At 52.0% G+C, this 10,881-nt stretch overlaps 1 protein-coding gene across 1 annotated transcript; it reads left to right on the forward strand.

Moving 5' to 3' along the window:
- Cstb (cystatin B) lies at nt 1-2,221 on the forward strand. Its single transcript, XM_057794831.1, has 3 exons — nt 1-178; nt 1,568-1,669; nt 1,930-2,221. Exons 1-3 carry the CDS (start codon nt 113-115, stop codon nt 2,056-2,058), a joined length of 297 nt encoding a protein of 98 aa, XP_057650814.1. The 5' UTR covers nt 1-112; the 3' UTR covers nt 2,059-2,221.
- The last annotated feature ends 8,660 nt before the right edge of the window (nt 2,222-10,881 follow it).

Raw genomic sequence — 10,881 nt, forward strand, 5'->3', positions numbered from 1 at the left:
CGCGACCAGGGGGCGGAGCCGAGCCTGGTTTTTCTAGGGTCCCGGCACTGAACTCCTAGCTGTCTCTGTCCTTAGCTTCTCTGTTTGTGTCGCCAGGTCCACTGCAGCCAAGATGATGTGTGGCGCGCCGTCCGCCACGCAGCCGGCCACAGCCGAGACGCAGGAGATCGCCGACAAGGTGAGGATGGGCCCAGGTCAGGCCAGCAGGAGCCAGGCCCACGGGGACCCGGCGGCCTAAGGAACCGGCAGGCCCAAACTGGCGTGGTCCTGCAGCAGGGTTCGGGCGTGGTGGCACTTGTGGCTGGGGGCTGGGACTCCATGCCTGGTTGGAAGATTCAGAAACCCGGACTGGGCCGTGTCTGTAGCTGCTTGCGTGCGAGAGGACCGCCCACCTCTTAGGAAACACGCTGCGGGATCCGAGGCGGGATAGGACGGTCCCAAAGAGTTTAGGAAGGCAGCTCACAGAGCTAGAGCCCAGGGGTAAAACCAGGCTTGTCCGAAGATGAGGCACCCTCTGACTTCAACCCGGGTCTAAACAAGAGGCTCGATAAAGGCCAGCCTGGGCTGCAGTGGGAGTCTCTTTCTCAAAGTAGAGAGCTACGAATGCCTAGCTCAGTGGCGGGACACAGCTCACCCCACACCCCTGGGGGAAAAAAATAAGTTAAAACCAAAAAATGCAGAACTTGCTAGTTAGTGCCTAGATTTCCTAGTCTGCAACTAGAGGGTGGACCTGGTTGGGAGGGGCTGGTGAACTTTGAGAGCTGATTTGTGAGCCCGGGCTGCCGGTCCTGTTGTTAGCAGAGCAGATTTTCTATACAGGCTAGAGGTTCAGGGTATTAAGAGAAGAAAAGTTAAACAAGTCCTCCCTCCAGCTTTCTTGCCACTTCCAAAGTCCAGGGTCCTGTCCACCAACCTGAGCTGCTCTCGGTAGGTTTGTGCTCTGACCAGAGTGGCCAGTCAGCTCCATGAGACCCTGAAAATGAGGAATGGATACAGACACACCTGCCAGGCAGTGTGTCCCCTGGCAGGCCCAGGTGACCTTTGCCCAACATCATTCTTACTCAGCCTGGACAGATGTGCACCCCTGGCCCTGAGCTGAGTACAAATAAAAGGGAACCCTGGCCAGGTGTGCTGTCAAACGCCAGCACTCCAGAGTGCTGTGACAGGTGAATCGCGTGACACTAACCTGGTCTGCATAGTTCAGGCCACAGCTACACAGCGAGACACCGTCTCAGAAAAGGAAGAGATAGCCGGGCTGTGGCGCATGCCTTTAATCCCAGCACCAGTAGGCAGAGGCAGGCGGATCTCTGTGAGTTCAAGGCCAGCCTGGTCTACAGAGTGAGTGCCAGGACAGGCTCCAAAGCTACGCAGAAAAACCCTGCCTCGAAAAACAAAACAAAAAAGGAAGAGCTATGTTCCCTTTCCCCTGTTATCAGTGGGGCCACCAGCTCACCATGTGCCCAGTTATGAAGAACACTGGTGTTGAAGGCTGGCAGGGGTCTCCTGAGAGAGGCAGGAAAGCACCTGCCGATGAATCTGAGTCGCTCCCTTGTCGCCCCCCATCCAGGTGAAATCCCAGCTTGAAGAAAAAGAAAATCGGAAGTTCGCCGTCTTTAAAGCCATATCCTTCAGGCGGCAGGTGGTGGCTGGCATTAACTTCTTTATCAAGGTGGGTACTGAGGTGACCTGGGAAGGACTGAGGACATGGTCTCAGAGTATAGCAGAGAGTTCTGCAACATCCTCCTTTAGACACACACAGGTTCTGAGAGGATGAATTTGGGGTCCCGGGGTTCCTGGCCTTGAAGGAAGAAACAGGCGTTACCACTGGCCGAGTTGCTGGCGGCCTGTCCTGCCTCAGCTCTTCTAAGGCTGGGCTGAGCCTGGAACCGGGACCTCACCTGTCCCTCCTGGGCCCCTCTCTCCCTCCAGGTTGATGTTGGCGATGATAAATTTGTGCACTTGAGAGTGTTCAAAGCCCTCCCTCATGAAAACAAGCCCCTGACCTTGTCTTCCTACCAGACCAACAAAGAGCAACACGACGAACTGAGCTTCTTCTGACTCTGCAGGCCCTTTGCCAAATACTTCATCTTTTTATTCTGTGGTTGGGACCACGAAGTAAATACTCCTCTGGATGGAGGGGATGGGGTTAGGCAGCTTCTTCTGTGATTCCCAAACTGCACTATGTTTTGTTCTCTTCCAAATAATTATTTTCAGAAAGCTATATATGATCTCTCTCTAAATATATATATATATATTTTAGAGTCTAAACAAACTGTCTCCTTTGTTTAGAATTATCCCTTTGTTTAAAAGTCACAGTCACAGCCAGGCGGTGGTGGCGCACACCTTTAGTCCCAGCAATTGGGAGGCAGAGGCAGGTGAATCTCTGAGCTTGAGGCTAGCCTGGTCTACAGTGCAAGTTCCAAGACAGTCAGGGCTACACAGAGAAACTGTCTCGAAAAACTAAAACAAACAAACAAAAATCACAGTCACAACATATATGTGCCAATAAAAAGTAAGTGTTATTTACTTGCTATTTACCTTTTTCTACATTTGTTTACCAGGGTGTGTGCACATACATGAAAATATACATATGCACACGCATGCCATGTTGTACATGTGGAGGTCAGAGGACGATCTTGTGGGGTGATTCTTGCCTTCTACCACATGGGTCTCTGGGATTGAACTCAGATCATCAGGGATGGCAGCAAATGTCTTTAGGCCCTGAACCCTTTATAAACTGACACCAGGCTCCGGTCTAACCCCCAACATTGTAAAACAGTTATTCATAGTTGAAGTGACCCAGCTGGTAGAGCCTCTTCTGTGACAGGCATGACCTGACCTAGCCTGGGAAAGACTCTCTGGTCTAAGAACCTGGAGTGACCAGGTTCACTAAGTCAGCACTAGGTGGGTGAATCGGCTCACACCTGGCGTCTGTGTTGCTAGGGATGGCTCACCTCAGCTATGGGCTCTAGTTCCCATGCCTCAGTCTCCGACGATAACAGGCCCAGTCCACCAGGGTGTCAGCACGAGGCTGGTGGGCCATGTTCACGTGCTGCGCTACTCACCATGCCACGGCTGTCAGAGAGCTGCACAGCTCAGAGCACAACCTGGGCCCCTGTGTGTTCCTGAGTGGAGGCATTCTGGCCAGTCTTGAGTTCAGAGTCACGCTGTGAACACATTCCTGAGGCCCGCTGAAGTGGAGTCACCTCCCAGGCACATCAGGACTGTGTGGAGAGCGCGCAGACAGTCTTACAGCCCTGGTGAGGGGCGGCCTGTGAGCGCACAGAGCGGTGAGGAGGTAGTGAAGGATGTATGATGGGCCAAGCCTCCTGCGCCACATAGGACCCCCAAGAATAAACCTGTAACTCGGAGGTGCAATGCCTGCCAAGCGTTGCGATGCCCTGACTAGATCCTTGGCAGCACCAGACAGTACACGGAACGTGAAATGGGAAGTCTGATGTCTTCCCCGGCCAGGAGACTCAGTGTGAGGCAGGTAGGGCGGAGGCCACCGAGGGTGTAAGAAGGGCCATGTGTCATCCAACGGGGAGGCGAATCAGCAAATCAGCAGCTGTGACTAGAACTCCTCCTCCAACACCACAATGAGCAACCAGGACAGGCCACAGCTGGGTTTAGGATTGGAAGCTGTGCCAGCAGGACAGCAAGGTCACTGAAGGACGAGGATACTAGCTGGGACAGATGCAGGGCCTGGTACGAACACTTGTGGGTAAAGTGATTTCTACAAGGTTCTCAGTTTCATCAAATGCTCCCCTCAGAGAGCATGGAGGGAGAAACAGTGGAGGTTGCTGGGGTACCCTGCTACCAGGGTGGGGGTCACATGGCCACGCCCCTTTTGGGCCCTGGACTCCAGACCTTACTCAAGATTTTGATGGATCTGCCTTCCCCCAGGGTGTCCTGCCTGGGCTATGTGGACAAGTGACTCAAGAAATCAGCAAAGCCATTGCTTGTGGCACCCCTACCATAGCTGGGGCTTATCCCTGTGCCTAAGGTCACCACCTCTGCCCCTCGGAAGGATGATCACAGGCTCACTGAGTGCTAGGCAGTCTGGCAGCGCCACCATGTGCTGGTGCTAGGCATTCTGAGCACCTGTACACATTCAAGTCCAGATGAGAAAGATGGGTGAGGGTGGCGTGAGATGCCCAGCATCCGCGAGATGGGCTGTTCTAAGCTGGAGTCTGCGTGGTGAGGCCAGTTTGAAAGTGCTCATTCTGCCTCCACATGAAACCAGCCCCTTTACAGTGTTCCCCACACTGCCCTGGAGGATGGGGATGGAGACGGTACTAGTTAGAGCATACTCCATCCCGAGAGCCTCGGGTCTTCATTCAGGATTCCAGTGCCAAGCAGCGGCCCTCAGGCATCCAGAGGTCTGTTACTGTTCTGAAGTCTGAGAGCTTTGCACCCCATGCCTGTCCTCTAGCCGAGCAGAGTAGCCATGCGCTGGGCTGGTTGTCTGTGAGAGCCTGAGCAGGACAGCCACGATTGTTAACAGTGCCCTCCCCAGCCGGGAGAGAAGTCAGGCTATATCAACACACCCTCCTGCACTGTCAGGCTGCACAGGGAAATAAAACTGTTAGGTGTAGCGGGACGGGCGAGATTAGATTCTCATTAAGGCAGAGATAACGACACGTGTAATCATAATTGGATGAGCATTGTGCACGGGGAAAACTGCAGACCCAAGGGGTGGAATCGCTCCACTCGCGGCACGTGCAGGAGTGCAGCCTGTTTCTGCCTGGATGGCATTAGAGTCACTGGAGGCGCAGAAGAAACTGGGTTCTGTGGTTCTGGGGCTGGCAGCGGCCATGCTTAAAGCCCAGGGGTGTTTCTAATGTGAGGCCTCTAGGGGCCTTGAGAGCTGAGGGAGGGCTGAGAACACAGCCGGAACTCGGCATTTTGTACAGACGTGTCCAGCAGCCCAGCTGGGTGCTAGGAAGTGGGAGCCAAGAGAAGCTGTGTGCTCTGGGCCATAGGTATATCCAAGCTTTAAGAATTGCTGGGTCGGTCGGGGCTAGAGATGGCTCAGAGGTTAAGAGCACTGGCTTGCTGTTCCAGAGGTCCTGAGTTCAATTCCCAGCAATCACATGGTGGCTCACAACCATCTATGAGATCTGGTGTTCTCTTCTGGCCGGCAGGCATACGTGCAGACAGAACATTGTATACATTTAAAAAAAAAAAAAAAAAAAGAATAGCTGGGTCGGGTGGTGGTGTCGTGTCTCAGCACTCCGGAGGCAGAGGCAAGCATTTCTCTGTGAGTTTGAGCCAGCCTAGTCCTGGTCTACAAAGGGAGTCCCAGGACTCTTACACAAAGAAATCCTGTATCAAAAACCAAACAAACAAACAAAAACACACAAACAAAAAAAGAATAGCTGGGTCCATGCCTGAACATGGGCATCAAGACATATTGTTCAGAGACTGTCACAACCAAGTGACTTAAACATCAAGTCTATGTTAACATCAAGTTTATTCTCTCAAGTAATGATGCCACCTTCTTATCAGGACACCAGACATGAGAGAGTCCCAATCCTGCCTGTCCTCATCTTACTTAACTGTGATATTTAGAAAGACCTGATTACAAAACAAACAGAAAACAACAACAAAACCCTGACATTCAGGAACACCATTGGGGGTGGGGGACAGATTTTGCTCCTCCAGTTCCATCAATAGCCAGATCCGACCTTCACGTTCTGAATGAGTGAACAGTGGGATGTTATATTGCAATAAGGAAACAGATGTGGTGCCAGCCACCGTCTGTCCTTTTCCGCTTCCCTGGCTGGAGTCTGTACTTGGCAGGGAGACGCTCTGTGTGTGGAAAAGGCCATGCCACAGGAATGCAGGGCAGCATTGATGGCCTGGGGCAGCCGATGGAGGGGTTAACGGTCAGCTTAGCCTTTACTTAATGGTTCCCTGGGGTAGTGGAGGTGGGATTCCAGGCAGGGCAAGATCCTGGAGGTTTCTGGAAAGTCTGGCTTAGCGAGTACTGGCCACACCCTCATGCTCCCAACCTTCACACAGAGCAAAAGAGAACAATCTTACACAAGACTCTAGGGAGGCCCTGACAGAGGCACACTGGGAAGTCAGGATTGGGCTCAGCAAGTGCCAGAGTGCTCATGATTCACAAAATGCAGCCAGAGACAGAAACATCTTGTGACCCAGATCTTGTGACAGTCTCAGGAGGCCTAGCAATCCACAAGTCTGGCTGGCTTATTACAAACCCTGGGGACCTCTTCTCCCACCCGTCCCCTTTATGTCCTTGTTCTAGCAGCAGGGACAGCATCTCCCTCACTACTGGTGGACACTTTGACCTTGGGGTACCGAACCACACACCAACTTGAAGCCCCGAAGGTAGTGAGCTTGAAACCAGCATTCCTTCCTCACTGGGGGAGACCTTGAGTTGGGTGAGATTCATTTTGAGCCTTGGTGGGATTATGATTTAGATCCTCAGAGGGGAGAGATGACCAAGTCAAGACTCCACCCTGTCCCATGCTTGTCTCAGGATGTCACCCACTGAGGAACGAATGCCAAAGATGGCCATATACTAAACCTGCAGAGATAATACCTGGCATGGCCAAGAGGTGCTAATGATGGGATGAAACTGAAGATCTCAAGAGTTAGGTGATCCTGGGCAGCTGAGTGTCTTCAGGCCACTGCTGACCCGATCCAAGGCTTCACACCTAAGGACATGGGGGAGCTACAGCCACGGTACCTCTAAGTTCAGCACTCAATGCCACTGTCAAATGCCAAGTGCCAGGTGGCACCAGAACTCACTAACAACTGAGATCTGGACCTTCAGCCAAGGACTCATCTTCAGAATCTGAGAGGGAGCAGCAGGGCAGGGCTTCCACCTCCAAGCTCCTACCCCAGTGAATCCTGCCGGAATCCTCAGGACGGGCCCCACGGTACCAGACAGTCCCCAGAGACAGGTGAGTGAAGGGTGAGCTGCGAGCCACCACAGTGGAACCAAGCACACACTTTCCTTTGAGGGGTGTTTTAGTTGTCGCCCATTTGATCAGGAACCACAAGGAGCAGGCTGAGTAGATACAATCACACGAACACAAATGCAATGAAAATATTTATTTGTGGATAATCATAGAAGTCAACAGACCAGCACAAAACAAAACAGGAGCTCGAGTCTACAAACACACTGACAGGGGACAGTACATGGGGCTGAGGGACTTGGGCCAGAGACCACGTGAGCCCAGAGCGCGCCCCTCCTGCGCAGCAGGGACTGTGGGCCAGCTGTACTTTGCTCTAAAGGCTAGGAGCTTCCAAAAGGTCGTGGTCTCTGGGGAGGAATAGTAGGGTCCCCATCTTCTGATTGGTCCAGGTTTGCAACACATGGGAGAAATTCTGACAAGGTCTGGATCAGGAATTAGGCAGCTATGAAGCTAAGAGCACTCAGGATGTCACCCCTGCCTCATCCTTCAAGAGCTATGTTCATTTAGAATCCACCACCATCTCCAAAAGCACTGACATCCCACTGCCCATCACCCAGAAATGATCTTAGGTGTTTTGTGGGAACCAATCAGGTCTGAGCGTTCAGGGAATTTGGCTTCTGCCTTCCTGCTCTGTGGGATACCAGAAGGATGTGCTAAGCCTGTGGGTCTTCTGCTTGTCCTGCCACCCTCAGAGCAAACCCTTCTCATGTCAGGCACAAACCAGGTCCTTGGTGAGACTGTAGCTCAGAGACTTCCATGGTACCAGTCCAGGTCACACTAAGGATAAAGGCTCCTCCACTTGTCTTCATGGGGAGCTGCCTAGCCCTGCAAGGCAGGTAGTGTGGCCATAGTTTTACACAGCATCTCAGCCTGCCCTGATGGGGTCTGCTGGCTCTATAGGATGGGCAGTGAGGCACAGTCATGGTCATACCCCAAGGCCTTCTGGGAGCTTCCAAGCATAGAAGTGTGAGTGGCAGGCTCTCCCCTGTTTCCCCCCACATAAAGCTGCAGGGCAGAGGCAGCCTAGCTATTTAAGAGCTGGCAGGGGCAGGGTGGGGCCATGGCCTATAGGGAGACCTTTTCCACCTGGAAAGTCTATCCTATCGTAGAAAAAGCAGAAACTGTCCACAGTGAGCTGGGGGACGAAAAGAGGAGACGCCAGCATGGGGAAGATCAGCTCACCATCACCACCCTGAAGTGGGTGTTCCCGGGTCTCAGCTCCACTCAGGGTGGGTAAGACAGGTGGAGACCCCTGCTCTGAGGACATGCTTCTGCTGACTCACATACTGAGGAAGCCTTTAAATAGTGTTTATTCTACCAGAAATTGAAAAGAATAAAGAAAATCCAAGAATAACCATGTGTGTTTCCAGATACTCTCTTAATACATAGCTATCCTCCTGCCTCAACCTCTAGGGTAGCAGATTTCAGGTGTGCACCACCATGCCAGGAAAATTTTTCCATTAGCTAAAAAAAAAAAAAATATGGTTCAATTTAAAGTTTCTCATTAAATTCTTGTTTTAAGGAAATAAACACACTAGGGTGCAATGAAGAGAGAATATGGCATAGGACGTTATTTTAAATTAATTTTTGCACAGAAAATGTCTGCAACAAGAATAAACCAGAGTCAACAAAGAGACACACACATTTCAAAGTAACCCCAAATTTAGGAACTGTCAAGTCAGGCCATGCTGATCAAGGCATGGCTGCCTGGAATGTCAAGCAAGAACTGGGGACACAGTGTGCTCCTACTTACTTGAGGTGTCATCATATAGCAACAAAGCCTGGATCCTAACACAAAGATCTACTGCTGTTTAACCTGCTGGTACAGCATCTGCCTGGGTAGCTGACACCACTCTGCCCCCACTGCGTCCCCTACTGGTGGAGGCTGAAAGTGTGCAACAGGAGGCAGAAATCTCCCTACACTGATTCCACAGGACTGGCACCTGCAAATGCCATCTGAAGCTGTCACAGGAAGTGTCCAGCTGTGCCTCCGCTCCAGGGCACTCCTCCATCATTCAAGGCCCCTTGGCAGCAGCATCCACCCAGACTGCTGGACCAGGTTCAAGCCTTCCCTACAGAGCCCACAGTTCTATGGAGAACCTTACAGTGAACCAGGCCTCCCAGAACTGCCCCTCAGGGGACACCTTTCCGAGGTATCCACTGGAGGGTCACCAGACATCTGTCACTCAGACCCGGCTTCCCAGGGACTCCCACTGTAGGTATCTACATGGATGGTTGGGAAACAAGCTCCCAAGTGGCAGAGAGACAGCACTGAAAGGGGTCTCTGGGCTGCAGCACCCTCTGGAGGGCACATGGAATCTGGATGCCACCACCAAGTCTGTGCCCTCGCCTGTCCCCTGTCTGGGCCAAGGTGACCCAAAAGGAAAGTGCACAAAAAGAGCCATAACAAGCAGTGGTCTGCCCAGGGTCACCGGGCACCTGAGAACTACATAACTCTAGACCAGATAAGTCCTCAGAGGGCAGGACAGAGCAAAGAATAACAAAATACATTCACTTCTTTTCCTATACCTTTTCAGCTACAGACAATGGAAGGTTTGAAACAATGGGAACAGGACACTGTGTTCAGGGGCACAGCAAAGGGCCCAGGGCTACACGGGCCCAGCTGCCTCCTTCAGGAGGGCCCTGCCTTTCCCAAGCGAGGACCGGACAGGGCCTGGCCTCTATCACCCAGTGCTATTCTCTTATTCCAGATGGGGAGCCGGGCGGTGGTGGCGCACGCCTTTAATCCCAGCACTTGGGAGGCAGAGGCAGGAGGATCTCTGTGAGTTTGAGACCAGCCTGGTCTACAAGAGCTAGTTCCAGGACAGGCTCCAAAACCACAGAGAAACCCTGTCTCAAGAAAAAAAAAAAAAAAAAAAAAAAAAAAAAAAAAAACCAGATAGGGGTGGTGACATCATACCAGGAACTCTGCTAGCCTACAGGGCACACAGTCTCCTCCTTCCAATACTCCACATAAGCAGAGTGAAGCCAGGCCTGGCCACGCCCACTGAAGACTCGAGCAGCTTTAAACACTGGGCTCTGCCAATGAGAAGAGAACACCGCTTCATTTCCAAATACATCATTTCATAACTAAACTATGAGAAGGGAAAGTAAAAGCCAACTCTGATCTGGATACCAGGGAACCAGAGCTGGCACTGTCTGGCAGGCAGGCTGCAGATGCTTCTTTACTCAAAGCACTTATTGTTTCTTCTTAGTGACAAGCCTGGGCCACATCCTCTGCTCCTTGTCCCCTGGGCTCCAAAACACACAGAAGAACAATTCAGACCACAGCTAAATTCAGAATTTGAGAGAAAGTCCTCATGAGAAGAGAGCACTCACCCCGCTGTGTAAGCCAGAAAGGGTCCTCCCCAGACCATTAGCTCTGGGCTACAGTCAAGAGCCAAGGCTTTCCTGGTGTGGCTGCAGACGGTGGTCATGAAGACGCCAACACACATAAAATGACCACACCCTGTACCGCCTATGCCAGCTCTTACCCTTTATTGTGTGTGTGGTGTGTGAAGCCAGAGGTCAACATCTGGGGTCTACTGCTCTCCACTTCTTGTTTTGAGGCAGGGTCTCTCCTTACTGAAACCGGAGCTTACCAATTGAAAAGATCGGCTAGCAAGAGAGCCCCAAGAGTCTTCCTGTTCCCATTTCCCTAGTTCTTAGGCCTCCAGTGCACACTGCACGACCACACTCAGGTGGTGGGGACTGAACTCAGGTTCTTCCTGTATACATGGCAAATCCACTACCCACTGGGCCAAATCTTCCATCCATCTCAATATTCTGAGAGGAAAAAGGAAGTTTTCCTCATTGCTGGCAAAGTGGTGTTCCTTGCTCTCTGTGAGGCAGTGATGGGCTTTTCCTGTGACTAAGGGGAATGTGGTTGTCCCTCCAGACTGCTGCTAGCCATGGGTCTCCTCTTTCTTGT

The sequence above is a fragment of the Chionomys nivalis genome, chromosome 19 (assembly GCF_950005125.1).
Source record: "Chionomys nivalis chromosome 19, mChiNiv1.1, whole genome shotgun sequence".
Lineage (NCBI taxonomy): Eukaryota > Metazoa > Chordata > Mammalia > Rodentia > Cricetidae > Chionomys > Chionomys nivalis.